We start from the raw sequence: 20,971 nt of genomic DNA, 5'->3' as shown, positions 1-20,971 counted from the left end.
ATACCAGGACATCTACTCCCCCTCACACCCCTTCCCTCATCCAGCACCAGTCACTTTTTCTATTTATTTATTTTAATTTTTTATTCTCTGCTGCTACGAACAAATACCCCCCTCACACACCCTTCCCTCATCCAGCACCAGTCACTTTTTATTCTCTGCTGCTACTTGTTAATCCTTTATCTAGGCCCTTATGTTCTTAACTTTATTCTATTTTATTCTATTATATGTTATATGTTCATGTCTATATTACACTGTGGGACTGCGAGAAACGGCATTTCGAATTTTCTGTATGCATAACACATGTGGAAACTTTGACAATAAAGTGAACTTTGAACTTTGATCTCTTCTTAGAACTGATCGTCAGAAGCCGCAGGAAGCCTGTGACCTCATCGTTCCTCTGCACTCTCAGCCGTTTTCATTGTGGAGCAGACACACAGGATGAGCCAGACTAAACACAGCCACACTATGTGGAAGCCCATAATTAAACACCTCTGCCCCTAAAGGGATCTACTCTGCCCACAGCCCCCCCCCCCCCCCCGCCCCATCAATCCCATTAGCTGCACAGCCACCATCAAGGTCTCTGAACATAGGAGGTTAGACAAATACATGCACAGGTTATGACTCACGGCTTATTTTGATCGTCTAAATATTACGTTTGAAATACTTTTAACATATGATATCATTTCTTGACACATAATTCATGAACTGATGATCCTTTGCCAAAGGAGAGATGAGATGATGTGACTTAACAATCACTGCTGTGGATGATTTTTATGAATTTGTGCTGTAGATAGATAGATGGATAGATGGATAGATGGATAGATGGATAGATGGATAGATGGATAGATGGATAGATGGATAGATGGATAGATGGATAGATGGATAGATAGATAGATGGATAGATAGATAAATAGATAGATAGATAGATAGATAGATAGATAGATAGATAGATAGATAGATATACAATGATTTTCTCCCTTTATGTAGTGTTGTTTTTGAAAGGCTGAAAACCAGCTAATATGGATTGAAGGAGAATATTTCTTTAAATATTTAGACTTTTGGACTTTACAAAGCTCTGGAGTTATTGGAAATGTTTGGACCAAAGGTCAGATGAAACTGAAAGTGCAAGTCACTGGACCTCATGCTGGTCTCTGTTGTCTATCACATGTTAAACAATAACAGACCATAAAATAGCAAGCAAAACCCAGACTACAGAAAGTGAGCGATTCTCTCATTGAATGAAAACTGTGCGGCGAATGAGTCGGAGGACGACCCTGTTCTCTGTGTGTAACAGAGCCGAGCTCAAAGAATGTGAAGTGGATACTTCACGGTAAAAGCCAAATGCTCTTCAGCAGGTGATCTCATATTCAAATCCCGTCCTTGGCACCAATACTCCGCACAATGACATTTTGTCAGCGCGCCGTCAAATGCCAAAGAACTTTAACGTGTGAGCTTTGAGAGTTTATACAATATTCATTTTCAATGTAAACTCCATGACTTGATTTCCATACAGTAGGTGTATGAAAATGATGTAATGCAACCACAACATGGTATCTCCACTTCCCTTGATTCACCAAGACGACATGTGCAGTTTAACAGTTTAAGAGCTGTGGCAGGCCATCCAAAACGAGCTGAACACCTTTTACCTCCTCAACAAAGAAGTCAGCTGTCAAGTCTGCCCCGCCTCCAGAGGACCCGCCCACTGCCAGCGTCCACAGACGATGTGAGGAAAGCCCCGATGAGAGTGGATGTGGCTAAAGCTTTCAACGTATCGCTGCCACGGGAGAGTGTTCCCACCTGCTTCAAGACGGCCACCATCTGAATGACTACCGCCCTGTGGCACTCAGCCCCATTCTGACGAAGTGCTTTGAGGAACGACATCCCAGGCAGCCTGGGCCCTCACCCGTTTGCATACAGAGCCAACAGATCCACGGAGGATGCCGTCTCCACTGCTCTGCACTCAATCTGGAGAGTAACAACACCTACATCAGAATGTTGTTTGTTGATTTCAGCTCAGCCTTCAACACAATCTCCCTCGTGTTAACCTCATTCTGCAACTGGTTGTTAGACTTCCTCACAAACAGACCCCAGGCACTTCGGATTGGCAGCCAAACCTCCTCCACTCTGGTGTTGAACACCGGAGCCCCCCAGGACCGTGTTTTCACCGCTGCACACCCACGACCGCTACGCCAAACACGAGGAGAACTCTGTTGTGAAGTTTGCAGAGGACACAAACACAACAATGAGACTTGATATTGAGAGGAAATCAACAGCCAGTCGGTAAAAGCCAAGGAGCTGATTGTTGATTTCAGAAGAGAGGAGGTGAAGACACACAACCGTATCTACATCAATGGAGCCGAGGTGGAGGAAGTTAGCAGCTTTAAGTTCCCGGGAAACAGCATCACAAACAACCTGACACGGTCCTCACACATCTCCATCCTGGTGAAGAAGGATCATAGACGGCTTTATTTCTTAAGGAAACTTAAGAAGGCAAAGTAGAAAGCATCCTGACTGCAAACATTACAAACTGGCATGGGATGTGTCCGGCACAGGACAGGAGGGCAGCGGGTGATTAAAAGACAAAACAGTCACAACCTGTTCACCCTGCTGCCGCCTGGAGAGAGATACAGAAGCATCGGCTGTCGAACCGCCAGACCTCCAAACAGCTTCTTTTAAATATGGTGCAATGCGGTCCCTCTTCTCATCAGGTTACTTATCGATCACAATGTTTTTTTAGCGCAGTGGTCCCCCCAATAAGCAGTAAGTGCGCTTGTATTCTCAGATCACTTTGAATTCGTTTGAATTACACAATGGTCGATATTAGGCTGAGACATTCTCACCATCCGGATTACCTGGCACAGACGTCGCCCCTTATGTGTCATTACCGTAACACCTGAAAGACTCCAACGCTCCAGCGACCGATGGTCGGAGCAACATTGCCCAGTCAATACGTCTGTGACCCAACGTGACCTTATAAGACAACAATGTCTGACTCTAGTGTGCACGGGACGATGTGAGAGATTACTTTCGTGCAGCGTGAAGGACGTGCATCATTGGTCGGCCTTTGGCGCGATCCCACGTCCTGTTCTGTTTTCATTCACAGCAGACACACAACAGCTCTTTACGCCAGGAGGATTTAAAATCGAAGTGTGTGAGTGAATTACCTCAGAATCTACTGAATAGATGCCGGTGAATCACAATCCAGTGTGTTATGAGTGACAAGGAAGCTGACCGTTAAAACAGGGTTTCCCTCAGATTTCACCGCGCATCCTCTTTTGCTTTAATTGCCCACAAAGACTCTCTGCATGTGCCAACCAATCAGGAAGCTGCTCCCCACAGACCCCACACTTAACATGTGGCGTAATCGAACGCCTCAGGACATAATCCACACTGATAACCGTTCCCCAACATTAGCACTGCACATAATGCTGCTTAGATTACCGAGCTGAGCTTCAGTGAGATCCCTGAGAGTTTGTTATTCTGTCTCATATCTATTTACTTTCATCTCAGTATTTATGGATAATTGATTAAGGGTCTCTCAGGGATCAAAACCTTTTCGATTTGGTAACTGCAGAAGAGGCATAAAGATCTAATTTTTAATGGCGCCAGACAGCCTGAAAGCATTGCAGAGCACTGTTGTGACTGGAAAGGGAAAATGTAATGAAGGTGCATTTTGTACGATAATGTGATATTTGACTGCCGTTTACTCCTGTGATGCTTTTATATTTTATAGCTTTGATGAAACACAAACAGCGAGGCAGAAAGTACTTGTGCTCTGTAGTTAATTAAATTACTCAATATTTCATTTTTGCACATAAATAAAGTACTCGAGGCTGATGGGATATTTATCAATCAGGAAAGTAAAATGTTTTCTTCAATCAAGTATCAAAACAAGCTCATGATGCCTTTTTGATATCACATGACTTTGGGCTTTTTGCCTTGGAAAACAAGACTCTTGTTCTTCATCGTCCTCTCCCGGTGGTTTCCTCCCAGGGTCACAATTCTTCTCTCCTGAACTATGACCTTTTACTCCTTTTCCTCGATCAAAACCTGTTTCAGGTACATCGGGTCGAAGCTGTTTCCACCCGGACGACAACACAGCTACACCAAATGTTGTTTCCAATCAGACGAGAGCTGCTTGCCGCACATCATAGCGTGCATTGCCCAAAGTTGGGCTTTGCGTGATGCAGTGAAAAAGCCGCCATGGAGATAACACGTACGTTCAGACTGAACAGGAGCTGTTGTCGTGGCTTTGTGTCTGAAAGTCGGTCTGTCCTCCGTGAGTGAGAGATGGAGAGAGAAATGCTCAAGCAGGGGGAAAGATGAATGAATAAAAGAACGAATGTGATGGAAGACATGAATGAAAATAAGATGATGAATATTAGTTTATGGAAGAGATTCACGCCAGAGGGGCCAATTATTCTGTATTCTTTCCTTAGAATTAAGAGTGAAATCAAAAGGCATATATGAATGCTCTTGCAGTGTACTTGCACTATTCTGCAAAAAATCACCACAATGCAGGAAACAGAGCCTGTTTTTGGAGGTCTCGATGTTGGCTGGCATGCATGCGCCTGCTGTTGATGTATTGACTCGAAGATTTGGAGCAAACCAGCACATCTCCCGAATGTGTGGATGTTCCTTTAAAGACGACGACATCTTACACGTATTCTCACAGGGCAAACATGTCAATGTGTTGAGTGGTGATGCAGAGTCTCCATATCAAGCCCTGCAGGCTGAGCCAGTGAGAACCAGACATGCGGACCAGACAGACTGTCGGGGGGGGGAGCAGCACTGCTCGGTGCGGTCATTGAGCAACATAATTAAAGCACTAAAAGTCATATTTCTCAGGTACAACAGCAGCGTTGACACAGTGCTGGGAAAACACTTACAGCCCTGTGAGACGGGACAACGGAGCAGAACCGGTTTGTTTACAGCACAAAGCAAGAAACAAGGGGATAGTAAGCACTCAGCACACATTTTACATCAGCAGCTGAGAAGTAGAAGAAATTAAGACATGAATCTGATGTGCACAGGGGGAGATGTAATTCACAGAGCTCCATAGGAAGTTATAGCCTTCTTAATGTGCTCTCCAAGGGCCCCCTGCAGTAAAACACATTCCCTGAGGGGTTCATTAAGCAAAGTAAATTAATAAAATTGGCTTGTTTGTTTACAGATCTGTCCTGTAAATTCACATTAAAGTAGAGGGAGAAAACCTGAACGCAGTACCACAAACTAGTTCAACTCAAAGTCAATGTGTGTGGTGTGATCGCTGCGCGCATGCTGGTTGTACCTGAGATCCGAGCGGAGCCTCCTCTGATGTACAGGGGCGGAGCCTGGAAGGCGTAGATGACATCATTGTCAGCTATGCTGGTCAGATCCTCCTCGTCGAAGAAGGAGCGCTGGAAGCCTGTGGAGTACACCTCCGTCAGGATCACCTGGAGACAAACACACACACACACACGTTAGATCGCTTAATGCTGTGGGAGTGAACTTTGAACCCACTTGATGGATGTGCTTGATGGATGTATTTCAGCCGAATGAAAAATCAACCAATGGCATGCAAGGAAAGGTCAGAATAAGATCCACAAATCACTGTAATCACACTCACGTGAAAGCCGAGGAGCGCCGTGCTGCACCGCTAGAGCTGCGGCTTCAAATAGGAAAACCTAAGTGGAACCCGGGTCCACCCTGCTTCATGTTACCTGGTCTGGGGAAATCTTCCCCTCGTCAGCCGCCATCCTCCTCAGGCAGGCCACGGAGCCGAACAGAGGCACAGCCAGCCCGACCCGCAGGTACCGCTGTCCTTTGGTGCTGAACACCAGAATCACGCACAGCGACCTGCCACAGATCGGAGGAACACAATCAGGGACGGCGGGAAATGGAACGACCTCGAGTTAGACTGCTGAGCCATTTTCTACCGCAGCCTCCTCTACGGCCCCGGGAAGGGACAAAAGAAGACTTCCATGAATAAATCAATACACTTTAACATTAATAATAGATCATTAGGACTTATTTTTATGTGTGCCAAATAATGGAATCTCTATTGCATTTTTAAAAACAGGGAGCGCTTGGCTCTGACCTCTCCAGCAGCGCTGACATGAGCAGGGTGCTGGGACATAATGGCTTTTTGAATAACCGTACACTGAGGAGCCCGACCAGGTACCTGTGGAAGTCTGTAGCTGGAGGCATAGAAGGACATATGAGGTATCACATGGAGAAACTGATGCTTTTATTTAGAAATGAAGACATTTGCACATGTGCACTAACGGCATTGCCTCTGAAAGACACACAAATAAAAACAAAACCAGAAACTTCCAACCCAGAAGACTGTGTCCGTGAATTAGAAAAAGTCATTCGGCGAGCTCCTGAGCTTCGTATAATGAGGCTCTGAGCGATGAGGAGTCAGAGTGATAGCAGTTGGACGCCACGCAGGTTCCAGCGAATACAGAGGACGTCCAGCAGCAGGACAGGTGACTGAACGCTACTCTGCAGCCGAGGCGGATGTTTTCTATCCTTCACAATGTGTGCCCTCTCAGAAATAAAGAATAAATACACAATCAAGGTCTCTGCCGTCTGTCACATGTCAGCAGTTCACCTCCAGACTGGTTCTGGTTCAGCTGCTCGGCCCCTCAACTAAAGCGGAGCAAATAGATTGATCTATCTAAGGGAGGGGTTTCCAACCTTTTTTGCCCTGTGGACAATTTTGCTGTTAATAACAAAAAATACTGAAACTCTGCATTTCTTTGTAGGTATACTTACTAAATAAAAAATATAGACGGACATCTCAGCAACACTCAGGTAGAGGCGTCAAACAGACTTCATGCACCTGTGCATTGTGTTGGGGGTATAATTGTTGCAGTAGTTGTAATTGGTCCAGCACGGAATGTTCAGAGACCCGGTACCGGTCCGCAGCCCGGGGGTTGGGAACCTCTGATTTAAGGAAACTAGTTGGTTTGTATTCTTCAAGCGTATCATAAATATATTTTGGCCCCATAAAGTGATTTATAAACGAGTAGCAAGTCTTTGAAGAACTGTTCTGGGACTAACTGGAAGTTTAAAGATTCACCGACACGAGTTCTACATAATTCTAGTGGTTCTTGTCGGGCACAATTATTGTTAAATCTGACACCGACATGTTGACTCCTGTTTCACTCATTTGTGTGCAGAACAGGAGAAAGTACAGTACAGTGATTGGCTGCACGAATCAAGCCTCAGCTCAATGAGGTGTCCCCAATTTATGCCAATTAGATGGACAAAACAAGACACTGTAACTCGGTAGAGGAGACTGGATTCTACTGGTCACAGCATCCATTTGAGATGCAGTTGATGTCAATATTCTTGACTTACCACCCTGATTGTTTCGCTCCCATCTTTTGATGCGATATTCAGTTCAAATATAACTTAGCCTATCGGTCTTTACAGCCCCAATGTGTTCACTCATTTGATTAATGGTCCGTGTCACGTTCACACAGCAGGCTTTACCATCAAGTGTAAATAAAATCATCCGACATGCAAAGAGCAGATGGCTGCCAGTGGACAGAGCCCAGCCTGTCTGGATCGCTGGGCAAAGAGAATGTTTGCTGACAAACAATATGTGTTTACGGCTTACAGACGTGATCGTGCGAGGAGTGAGCTGAACTCTTCACACAGAGAGATGCGTTCAAAAAATAAAAAGACAATCCATCTGTTCTGTCCTCTTTTTATCCCTCAGAAGTGTTTTCTCTCACCCGGTCTGCCACACAGTAAGAAGAGAGGACGCTAACTAAATACTCTCGACTTGGCTCGCTGTCAGAACAAAGCTCCTAAAAAACTTTTTTCCCCCAAATTAGAAGGGAGGCTGGCTCAACTTGCGTGACTTATTTCAAAAGACTAAACAGTGAGAAAAGGAAGGAAATGAATAGCTCGAAGAAACCGTGGCAAACCTTCAAACAGTGATCAGCACACCTCTGTGAGTCAACCACAGGAAAGAGTAGCATGCAGGCGCTGCGCTCATTTAAAAAAGGTACATTTTAGCAGAGAAAGCTCTGACAAAGGCCTATGTTTAGATTTGAGGTTATACTGTAGATCAGGGGTGTCCAAACTTTTTTCACTGAGGGCCACATACAGAAAAATATACCAAGGGCTGGGCCACTCAGGTCCGATCGCCTCACCCCTAGTGTGTTAAAGTGAGCAAAATCAATCAAATTTGGTTCCCAATGTGCTTTTGTTCAGATTTAACAGAGATGTTTGCTCACGTATGTTGAGCCGAACAGACTCATTATTCAAATAGAAGGGAGTTGAGAACAGCTCGATGTCTCTCTCAATGAGAGAAACATATTGAAAGCCATGGCAGCTGGTGGAACATGTTCTAGTTGGGCTGTGCCACATCCAATCAATTTCAGCAAACATCCCAGTATGATTTAATGCTAAATAAATGAAGGTATCAAACACGTATTGCTACTTTGCAGTTAAATATTTAACATTTATTCCAACATGAAAAAATGCAGAAAATAACACTTTGACAAACACGTCAGGACATCTTATTTACAGCTGGTAGCTTCACATGTACTGCTTCCCTTTCCTGCTAGTCTGCTGTCTGATTGTGAGGTCAGGTTGATCTGATATCAGCACTGCAGTTTCTCCTCAAAGTTCTCCTCTCAAACGGGTCTTGGAGGAGTAGTGCTCGCGCTGGAGCTCGCACCCGCCTGTAGAGACTCGTCCGGACGGGAACGCGCAGCTTGGGGCAGAACCCCAAATGATCGTCAACTCCCCGACTCGATTCTGCCCCAAGCTGAATCTATTTGAGGGCGCTGATTGGCTAAATTGTATGTCACACATTTATATCTTTAATCAGCAATTGGCTAAACTGCGTCACTGCTCTTTTGGGCAGTTTCTCCAGCGCTGCTGAGACGTGCACACGCAGAGAGGACATGCAGGAAAAGCATATATTTACCGCAGATATCATATTTTACACATATTACTGGGTGAGTCCATATTTCAAAAACACAAATATTGACAATTTGTATAGTTTATTGTTGTTATTATTCATTTTATTTTATTTGTTGTGGCTCAAGGTGGGGCGGCGCCCTATCGCCCTCTATTGACCAGCCGCCACTAAGCACTGACTGAGTTCTGTCATGAGAGACGTTATCACGGACACGTATTTCCCCCTTTTAGCAGAAAGGTTGGCCTTTGGAAAAGCACATTTGACTTCGGACTGCGTGGGGAAGTGCGCAACATTGAAGTTGCGTAGAGTGCCCTCGTGCTCGAATTATGTTGACAGTTTTCACAACCGTGTTCATCACATCGCCGAGCTGGACTGTCTGAGCACAGAGGGCTTCTTGGTGGGTGATACGCTGCATTTTAATAGCCTCACCTCCGCTCTCTTGCGCTCGCCTTTCATAGCTGGAGCCCTATCTGTTATAACTCCACACAGCTTGTCCCATCTTGTCAATTGCATCTGACACCGCTTCAAACATGTCCTTACCTGTTGTTGTGCTCTTTAGACTCCTAAAATCAAGCAGCTCCTAATGCAGAAATGATCGTCAACTCCCCGCAAACAAATTAACAGCTGTGCGGTGTCTGTGGAAAGTAACGTTTCTTTGATTGCTCTTATTTTGTGGAGAAGCTGCCTTGTTCAACACAGTATCTCCACCTAGTGGTGAAACTAAGAAGTACAATACAGTCAAGCGCAAGTTTCAAGTGTGGGCCATATTACATTATATTTTTAGAAGTTGCTGCGGGCCAATTAAAAATGGACCGCGGGCCGTACTTGGCCCGCGGGCCGTAGTTTGGACACCCCTGCTGTAGATGGTATTATCGCTTTCACGGCAAGAATGAGATCGATGGGACTCTCATATCTGTGTGTTCAAGGTACAGCATTGAGGATTGAGTGGCACCCCTTTGGTCTATTATTGGGCACTCCTTTAGCTTAGCGTAGCACAAAGACTGGAAAAAGGGGGAAACAGCTAGCCTGTCCAGAGATCCAGAGATCTCCGGAACAGGCTGACCCCTGTTGGTGACCTGACACGGAGGCTGACTGGGTGTTGTGATGCAAAGCTCAATAAGACATTGTTCCTCAGTGCTGAGAGTGTTTTCCACCAGCTTTTTCCTCTTGATACCAGAGGTCCTACTGTCTGTAGTGCACCAACAAAGCTGGGTGTTGTCCGGACTGTTTTCCTGTTTTAATCCCTTTTTAAACGACTCAAGCGTAAAGAAATGGTTCCACCTTTTCTTCCTTGAACACAGTTAAAATGATTCTGCTCTCACATGTGTACGGTAAATATGAATCTACGGCTAGCAGCCGGTTGACTTAGCTTAGCATTGAGTTTGGAAAAATGTCTCTGTCCTAAAGGAACAAAATCTGTGAACCAGCCCCACTCAAACTCACCACTTAACACGTCACATGTTGTTTGGCAAATTTATTCAAAAGTTGAAGGTTAAAAATGTTAGTGTTAGTGTTAGAAACTAAAAAAACTGTATAAAAATAAAAAAAATAGGATTTTACAGGGAGTTATTCGTTGGATTATTTCTTGGCTGAACGCAGTAACATCAGTGCTAAGCTAACTGTTACATCATTTCCACACTTTGTGCTAAGCTAACTGGCTGCTAGCTGAAGCCTTATCTTTAACAGACAGATTCCTGTCCGTGTCCCATGTGAAACTAAAAGGCAACGTTGACTTGATTTTGTCACGTTAGTCGTTCGTAAAGTTGGTCACGTGAGTGGCTAGTCAGAGTCGCTAGTCAGTCAGGTCAATGTCAGCCACGCTCTTTTAGTAAACCAGACGAAGTGGCTTTATTGCCTGAACCTAATTTAATGTATAATACCTTTTTAGTATATTTTGAAGACACTATGCATGTATTAAGAGTATATATTCAAACGCCCCTCCTGACACGTCCAAAACTGAGCCTAGTGGAGCACCTCGGGCATCAAGAACGCTGACCAAGCATCTGTATTTTGAGAGAGAATGTGTGGATTGCAAACAGCCGCGCTCACCTGGTCTGGCGAAGAGGAATTGGGAGTGAGATGCAGAGGAACGGGTCAAAGGTGTTGCTCTGCTTCATACAGTGGGGGCATGTCAGTGAAGACCTGAGGGGGGGGGGGGGAAAGCACACATTTACATTAGTCTTAAAAAACAACGACTTCCAAACTAATCTCAAAGTCCTCCTAATTAAGTGTGGCAGGAGAGGAGACCGTTTAATCTCGTTACCCAAGTGAACGACACGGTCAAAAATGAACGCGCAGAACCTCTTGATCATATTGTGAGAACGGAAAAGATGAGTGATGTAACTGGCGGGTGGGGGTAGAAAAAGCCCCCCCCCCTGGGCTACCAAGGGGAACCAGCACAGAAGCGGTTTCCATCTTGTTGCATCACTCTCAGCAGCGCTTCTAACGCTGCCGTTACGCCGACGCCGTTACCGGATCCCAAGCAGAGGGAAGTGCAGCGCTTTCCTAAGTGACGGCCTTTCCTCCTCTGAACACAGAACACTGACCAGATGTGTGCACCGGTGATTTCCAATTACAATAGTTTTCCATTCACTTCCTTTGTTCATAATTAAGACTCCTTTCAATGAATCCCACTCGGTTTCACAGGGGGAACGTATTCCAGTCAGATAATTATCTGAACAATGAGTCAGCGCGCCCACTGAAGGTAATGGACTGATTGCTGGAAGTGATTTTGTAATGTCCTGCAACCTAATTAAATCTTTTGTCCAGCATTTAGAGTTGATCCGTGCAGGATTTCCTGGATAAGACTTTCTGTAAATACAGAGTAATTAAGTGAATCTTGAAGAGCGGCCTTCGATCAACCTCTTTGATTACACGAATGAGAAGCACCAGTGTGTGTCGACGGTAAATACGCAAAGTGAAATGTAAATAAAGCTATCTCCATCGAAACCAGTGGTACACAAACAGAGGTACTTATACCTCAAACGGTATTTCTGCAGTTGACAGAAGATACGTGGAAAGATTGTGTAGTAGCTCAACTAATTTGAAAGAAATAAAAATAAGATATGATGAAAAAAACAATTGACATCCACATATTTAGTCAACACGAACAGAAACACTGTCAACAGTTAGCTAAACATAAAGTATAAATGTGTAATAATGTATCAAACATGTAGTAGAACGAACACAAGCTCAGGTAAAACATGTTCCCCAGACACGTTATACCGATAAAACAGCAGAAAGGTCATTGAGGAGATAGCACTATAGCTAGAGATAGCAGTGAAATCTCTCACCATCAATGGATTTCAATATTCTAAACGAAACATCTGTGGGTGAACAGATCTCTTTAGGTCCATGTCAGAATGACTACTCTCAATTACTTTTTCATTTATTTTATCATCGGCATAAATCTGCAACTACTGCGGGCGGTGAAATAACTTCAGATACGACAGGTTTGATTCTGCGGCTCCACTGTGACACTATTGAAAGCACGCTGCTGCACATGAACTGAAAATAGACTTGTGTGAAGCATAACCCAGCAGCAGTAAAGCACAGAGAGTGTGAGGACTCTGGGACACTTCAATCTCACGTAAAGAAAAATCATGTTTTCCACATCACGGCGGACGTATATCTCGATTAAATCAAGAAAGTGAATTGATTCATTTCAAATGGCAACGTGTCTTTTGGAGTCATAAACCATGAATTAAAAACACTCCCCATCCTCTCGCTGCTTCTCATAACTCTCCAAGAGAGTGTGTGTGTTGAATCTTTACAACTTCCACACGACATCCATTGGGAAATCAAGCCACAGATGGACCGATCAAATGTGTTCTCCTTATAGGACGGCACCTGACGGGCCCAGCGGGGGAGGAGGCGGGGGAGTGAATACAGCTCTGTTCAAGCAGGCCCAGCTGACACTGGCTCTTAGTGGATCTCTCCCTCTTGGCAGAGCAGAATGGCCGCCCTACGGATGTCTTGTTCTCGCCAGGAAACAGTGAGGGTTCCTGCACTCCATGCATACAAATCACACTCAGCCTGCACTAAAACATAGATGTGCCCCGCGCCGCTCTGAAACACTTAAAGGAGAGGAAAAGGAGCAGAGGAAGAGGTGATATTCTGGTGATGCTCTAATGGAGGAAGCGTGCAAAGGTTGAGAGGTATGCATGCCGCCGTCTGGAATGCAGCCATGCTGAAGAGACCCCGATCTGGATGCTTAGCCCCACAACACACTGCTGGAGCTTTGGATCTTCCTGCAGGTATCTATCGCTAATTGATGTTCTCTCCTAAGAGAGACAATTAAGTCTCAATAGGACCAAATTAAATAGACTGGCAGCTAATTCTTCTCACTGAGCCCGGCAGCTCTGCTCTGCCGGGGGATGAACGCTAGTTAATTCACCACACTGATGTTCCCAAATAGGAAAAGGCATAAACCTTAATGTGTGCCTCATTCACGAACTGAAATATTACTTCACACACACATCATAAGCAGACCCATGACTGGGGCTGCAAACTCTGATTCGGAGACGAGAGGGTCTGTCAGAGAAGGTGGCGTGGCGGTGAAATGAGCCGCGCCGAAAACTGCAACCGCGCTCGTAATCTGAAGCGCTCGGCTAACACAGATTAACATCTAAGCACGTCTCGGCTTGGCCTGCTCGGACAGTGATGAAACGTGTTTGAACATTCATAATGGCACGGTGACAAACCGCGCTATTACAAGGATAATTCTCCGGTCCGTCAACTCAGGATGTTGGATCGCATCGGACACTGCATTGTGAAGCGCTACACGGGCAGTGGTGGGGCCTCGGGAGACTCCGAGGAACAGAGAGCGACAGGAAGTATTGGTTCAAAGTCCAAGTCCAGCAGTGAGAACGCATTCATCTCCATTTAAACCCTCTCAGCCCCGTGATGCGGGCTGCTTTTGCATCGTTAAGATGGACTCAGACTGCACGCTTACTGTAGATGTTAGAGTCCTCTCTGCAAAGTTTGTGCTTTATGTAGATGTTCCAGCTCACTCTGCCTGGCTAGCACAGTGTTTGAGTGGGTGAGAGGAAGAAAATGCTGGCTGCCAAGACTGCTGCTTCCTGTCTAGACACACCCGAGGTGTCACAGCTGAAACACTTGACAGGGAGGAGGCTGGCAATTAAGAGATGCGCTCTGACAGACGCATCACTGGCAGTCACGAGCTGGAGACAGAAGATACAGCTGACTGGTGAGAGTGAAGACAGACCTGACCGAATGAAGAGCGCAGTCCCCAAAACATCACTGTATAAAGCTGTGAGTCATTAACCGCAGAGTAAATGTCTTCTTACATGACCGCAATAAGTCTGCAGTGCAAACTTGCGAATGTTTTCTCAGACCAGACCAACACTTGGCACATGGATGAGTTGGCCATGTGGACATCTGAGTGACACTCCTCTCCCTTTGGGCCACAGCTGACAGGTGTACATATCATGTAAAATACAAATGGACTGCCTCTTCATCCTGAGGCTGACTGACTGACGAGGACATCCAGCTGCATTAGAGATGTTGATTATAAAGTAGGGGTGAAAAGCTTGACATTACCACACTTGTCAACAGCAACCAGTAAATTAGAATGAACTCTTTGTGATCCAAAATACAGCAGACACATTCACAACCCCGATCACAGCACTCTGAAGAAGTACTGGTACCGGGGCAGTTTCTCTCAGCATCACTACTCTGGCCTGCTTGTTAATTACTGTGCACATGTACCGTGCTACCAGCCAGGCATCTGTGTCTCAGAGGACCTCCGTGTAAAAGACATAATGACATCTGCATTACGTCGGCTGTATCCAACAATCACACCTGATCGATGAAGCCAGAATACTGTGTGTAATCCTGGTGGACCGTGTGATGGTCAAGCTTTCTGTTCACGCAGAATACATACATGCAGGTAACAGAGAAAGCATCCTCAGCAGTTCAACATCAAAGACATAAATGAAGAAACAGGATTGGTCTGGTATTGCAGTGTACAGCAAGTAGTGTTACAATAAGGATAAATGTTACTTCATTCTAACACAACCTTGTTCAGCTGCTTAGCTCATATGAATGCGTTATTGCTGGTATTTTTTACAAAGTATGTTTACCCTTTAAAGGAGAAAGGCTTTTAGGATGATGACTAACCAGCGTGTTTGGTGAATATAACCCAACTTCAGATAAAAGCTTTGGCTGGTGTCACTGGAGCGTAAACTCCCCCAGATGTTAGAGCAGAACAGAGTTATGTTAGTCTACGTTCTGGTACCGTGGCATCCAGGAGGGAAATCATAGAAATCATAGAAATAGAGCAGACAGTGAACAGTTTTCTGTGTTCATTTGACTTGTTCAAAAGAAAATGGCGATTGTTACGGTGACAACACACGTCAGCGGGGCGGTAACGTGTCGTCGCAGCCTTAGAGACAACTAGCCAGATGTGCACGAGTTAGCTCGCTAGCTTGCTAATTGCTTTAATGCGACACTTGTTACAGGAAATGAGCCGAACAAAGCATTGCGTTGTTGCTGTCACATTCACTAAAGCACCATGCACAATGCCTCACTGAGAGCCCTGCTGTGCTTACTGTTGCAGCAATGTAGCTGTGATGATACAATCACTGTTCAGGGGAGGAGTTTAGCATCACCAAGACTTAAGAGGCCTTTAGATTTGTTGTGGACGTGTTTGTGGAATTCATTGCTAGCGTGTGTGTGTGTGAGTGTGTGTGTGTGTGTGTGTGTGTGTGTGTGTGTGTGTGTGTGTGTGTGTGTGTGTGCGTGTGCGTGTGCGTGTGTGTTAAGAGAGGAGACTCACTTGTACTGTGCCTGGAAATGTTCCTGGACAAAGCTGTGCTGGACTCCGGGCTGCTGGGACGGGTCAGGAAACAGCAGCTCCTCCGCTCCACCGGGGCCCTGCAGCACAGAGGAGGCCACCCATCAACACACCGCTGTCACACTCTCACATTCTTTAGAGATCCATCAGAGGTTAGCTGGTTGCCATCATTGTCGGAGGAAACTCGTATGTTATTTTGTGGCTGTGCAACAATAAATATGGAAACCTCCCGTAGCTTGCATCGTTTGCACATTCTTGCTTTTCCATGGCAGTAAAAGTGATATTCAAAAGCACTGACCGAAACATAACCCTGTCTCGACTCTTTCATCTACTCACCCACAACAGAGACAAAGCTGGCCTTAGATGAAGATAAAAGAAGAGAAGAAAGAGAAAAACAGAATAATCACTGAAAGGAGAGGTAGCAAATGAGTGGGATGGCACACACAAAGGTGCCTCACAATCACCGCCGTGCGTTAACGACTACCAAAAGTTACTTTGTACAGAACGATGAATCTTTATTGAACGACTGATATAATAAAGTTTTACATATAATATCATTTGTTACACTTGGTAATAATGATGCTCAAATGTTATCTGACTACACGCATCTCATCCTCCGACTCGTGAAGCGAAACAGTATGCAAAATGTATATTGTTGTTAAATTGCTGCTCAATGGGCTAATTAAAGGAATAATTTGAAATTTTGGGATCCTCTAGATAAGAAGATTAATACTACTCTCAGGATTAAACACAGAACATATAATGTATAATGTGGACAGAGCCGAAGTGGTATCAGTCTTCTTATTTAGCTCACCGCGAGAAAGCAAAGAAGTGTATTTCCTAAAAGGTTAAACATTCTCATTTATTTGTGGAGGGGGTTGTGCAGAGGGCCAAACCTAAAAGTGCTTACAGTTACAAGAAGCTGTCACACTGAATCAGTTATCTCTGTACAGTATCCACTATTTCACGCCTCACCAGCCGAGAAAAACGTCCTGAAAAACATTCCTCCAGCCACCAAGTGGTTCTGCTTAAAAGGCCATCATGAGGCACCACAAGCACCGTGTTGGCGTTTCTCTGCTCGCACGCTATCAACCCACCACAGTGGCCGGGTGCAGAAAGTCAGGTACTTGAGAACGCATTAAGTCATCGTATCGCTTCAGCCGTGCTTTTACACCTGCCAAGCGGAAATGCACTCTCTCCACGATCCGTCTCTGTTGACACACCGCTCGCGGTCGACTACTACAAACTGTGATGGGAAAATATGTCAGTCTACTGTTTTAGGGTTAAGGAATGTGAGTTTTATAAGAGCAGGCACTAAACCTTGTGTTTTCTAAATGATTCTCGTAAATTTCGGATCCAGGGGTCTTGTGATCTGTTATCTTGGTATCTGTTTTCCTGTGCATTATTTGTCTTCAAGGACGGCAACACAGATGTCTTGATTACAGTATTTCCTTGATGAGCATTAGCGGAAGGGCATGACCCTCTTCAGGCATATATGATGTGTGATGGTTCACAGGGTTTTTCCGTCTCTGCAAATACTGTGACTTAACTCTTTGACCAGGTCACAGTAACATCAAAGGAAGCATCTGATGTCTCCATAAATATTGTGCGACAAACTGATAACAAAGGGATTCGTAAAACGGCCATAAATTACCTTCAGGGTATCGTAAAGACAGGACACTATGCTTCAAAGAAAAACATCTGCCTTGACTGGTTTCCTTCTTCTGTTTATTCTTGTTTGCGAACCAAGGTGACAGCATGCTGGCTGGGTATAAAGGTCCAGGCATTTGAATGTGTCATCAGAGCATCTCTCACAGATGACGCTGATGTGTCTGTGAGACTGTGTTCTCTTTGCTTGCAAGCAAATAAATTGACTATTACAACTTTGATCGTTCATCCAGACTCTGTTTCATTTGACATTGATTTGATAACACTTTAACACTCTTCTCCCGACTATTCACAGAAATATTCCACAACAATTTGGCGTTGTCGGCAGGATTCGCTGACTGTCTATCGGAGCTCCAGAGGGACTGACCGGAGGAGATGCATCTCCAGGAATCCACAAACTGAAGTTCCTGTCTTATACCTCATTAGCCGAGAGAGAGAGAGCCGGCAGACCTGTGTGAGTTTCTGATTGACAGCACGCGAATCCAACGAAAAAGAATTCATTTCTACAAACGGGTAAGAAAGTTAAAATTCCAATTGTAAAAGTAATGGTAAAATTATACTAAGGTCATATGATTTAACAGACACAGATGAATGGTCAAGTAGTCATTTTATTTTTTTATTATTTGGGTAACAATTGTTTTTGACGTTCGTGTTTTCGTTTTAAGAATGTGGTTCATGTAAACTCCCTTTTTCATTTTCTGGCATATCACTATTTGCACGCTACTTACGTAGAAGACAGGATTGTGTTATACGGTGATGATTTAACTCAGAATAAAAACATTTTGAGATCGTAACACAGATCGCTTGACTACAGATATAGGTTTGTTGTAAGACCGTTGTTATGCGCTAAATACGTGAATTCTACTAAAGTAATTGATAGAATAAGATTCGTGCGCCAAAACGTGAATTCTATACTGATAGAATAAGACCGTGACAAATAATTAAACGTGAACTTCAAATAAGGTTTTTGCAAAATTTTTCCTTGGGAAAGAAATTAAGCCTTACGACGACGGTCGTATTGTAAAGGTAACGTTAACGTATCCACGCCTGAAAGATGGGTGGTAAAGATAGTAAGTGCGCGGAGCCCTCGGGTCCGATAGTGGATGTGATGAGACAGAGAGATGGAAACTGGTGTTTAGAATGCCTCACATACTGGTCAAGGGGTTTTGGTTTTCCTGAAAACGGCTGATTGAGCGCCGCGAAGCTCAAAATGTAAAGAGGGGATTTCGAAGGTAAATTGAAACCGATTAAATGTACGAAGAAAGACCGAGTCAAAGACTTAGAAATAAAAGTGAAACATTTGGGAATGATAAAAGTCATAGAATGAGTCTGAGCAGCCCGATGCCAAGGTTTTACCTCCGATAATAAATAAATGTGGGACAAGGACAATCACACTGCCAAATAATTGGAAGAATGAACAAAATTGGGATTCCCTGAAAGAGGCAGTTTTAGCCTACGATTAAAATTTGATTAACTCAAAACGTGCTTGGAGCAGAGAAAGAGGCGAAGCAGATACAAATAAGTTGATGTCCAAGAGGAAACGAAAATATGTGTAACTGTTTAAAATAGACAGAGAGGCATATGAGCAGAGAGAGAGAGGAATGCACACACACACACACACACACACACACAGACACCATGCTCGCTTGCAGCAGCTGAAAGAAGGGTCACACACACACACACACACACACACACACACGCACACACAGAAACACAGAGATCTAAGCATTGTATCTCTACATGAGACAACGTTGTCTAACATTTGCTGCTGAACTTTCGGCAGCTGTTTTGTTTTGTTTGTTTTGTTGATTTTTAGTCCTTGGTCCTGATCTGGGGATTCCGCTTCCTGCTGTATGCTCCCCAGCCACAAACAACTTGAACGACACCCACCACTCAACACGTTGAGGATGAAGAAGACGAACGAGACTCGTCAAAATCTACAGGTACCATGTCAATGCTACAGAAAATATCTGCGGCATTCAAACCTGCAGTGAGTGCATACGACAATGGTGAAAACTGGCCGTATAAACATGCGGTGACAGCTCTGACTGAACTTTGTAAGAAGGCTTTCCGCCATCCATAAGCCTGGAGAACATCACACAAGAGAGTTGTGTGACATGCAGCATCCTGAACATGAGGATCAGTTCAACAACGGAGAACAGAGAAGTTTCGTCAGCACAGATGCAAGCATGCCCAGCTGATAATGTATCAGGGCATGAGAGGAAGCTGAAAGACACTTTGAGACTTTGACACACACCAACTGAAGACTTTGTGTGCCATACATGTGGCAGCTTGAACATTGAGGAACAGATGCTCACGCTTCATGAACAAGGAGTGGTGGGAGGGCTCGACAATCAGCCATCAAAGGGGGGTGCAGCAGGGACCGGAGTGAGACCAGAGCTGGACCAACGACGCGCACACAAATACAACACAGAGGGTGAGTTAACTTCAGATTCTTTAGATGACAAACTTGTACATTTAGTACACACATTAGGAACTAGACAAACACCACTCACACCCACATATGTATTCGAATGAGATTGAAGGATTTAGAAAGTCACAGCAAGTCACGTTAACTGTTAAGAAAAAAGAAAAAGAAAAAGAAAATGTTCAGACTGTCACATGCAGGCTGATTCACTTCACTGCACAGCACATGGGTTACGTGAACGAGATGAAAGGTTAGAGGAAGTATGATTTAGAGAAGTGGAAATGATATAATGGTATAATAAGAGTTTGTTGGACAAAAAAGTACTGCTGCTGTCTGTTTCTCTGTGTCCCACACAATCTGAGTTTGTAAAGGGGGAGGATTCCACATGTTTCCACATGTTTCCACATGGTACAAGCCCAGGACTGGTGTGAAGGACATGTCTGACTGGCAGCAAGTCAGACTCAATTCACTGACTTCAGCAAAATAGAGGATCCTGGTAATGTACAGTAACAAAGGTGACTTACACAAATCAATTTTATCAGTAAAAAGAGTCTTTCAACTTATGTTTGATAAAACACACACACACATCTGTCAACATGACTGAGCTGTCTCAAATGAGAGGCTATTGAAAGTATTACACCTGTTTTTGAGTTTTTATTGAAGGCTGTATAATAATGGAGTGTGATGGTTCACCAGTGTGCACACTAAAATTTACCGGTAAAGAAAATTCATGATCTGAGGGAACCAATTGAGTGACGATTTGGCTAACATTTGTAAGCAGGTTTGGTGCAGCCGCGAGCACCTCAAATTTCTAACCCACACACCATTATGTCACTCATCCCTCCAGACTTATTTCGTCGTCGACTTGGCCACTGCATATTTTATTTTATTTTATTTTTCCTGTACCTGTGCACAAGGACAGTCAATTTTTATTTTTGCTTTCTCATAAAGGAAGAGTCTCTACCTGGACCCAGGTGTCCTTAGGGTTATTCAGAAAGGTTAGATTAGATTAGATTAGGACAACGTTATTAATCCCCAGTGGGGAAAGACTTTTGCCACCCAAAAGCCCTGGTGTATTTAACAAAGCCTTGTGAAACAATCTGGTTAATTTACACTTACCAAATGGTTCAGC

At 44.4% G+C, this 20,971-nt stretch overlaps 1 protein-coding gene across 1 annotated transcript in view; it reads right to left on the bottom strand.

Annotated features, from left to right (window-relative positions):
• Positions 1–20,971, bottom strand: part of usp43b (ubiquitin specific peptidase 43b) — a 66,690-nt gene that overhangs the window by 21,283 nt on the left and 24,436 nt on the right. The window contains 4 exon segments of the mRNA XM_079282648.1: positions 5,291–5,435; positions 5,703–5,838; positions 10,976–11,068; positions 15,726–15,823. Coding sequence (XP_079138774.1) covers positions 5,291–5,435; positions 5,703–5,838; positions 10,976–11,068; positions 15,726–15,823 — 472 coding nt within the window.

This window comes from Melanostigma gelatinosum (assembly GCF_949748355.1).
Source record: "Melanostigma gelatinosum genome assembly, chromosome: 13".
In the NCBI taxonomy this organism is placed as follows: Eukaryota; Metazoa; Chordata; class Actinopteri; order Perciformes; family Zoarcidae; genus Melanostigma; species Melanostigma gelatinosum.
This window is presented reverse-complemented; position numbering and strand designations above follow the sequence as displayed.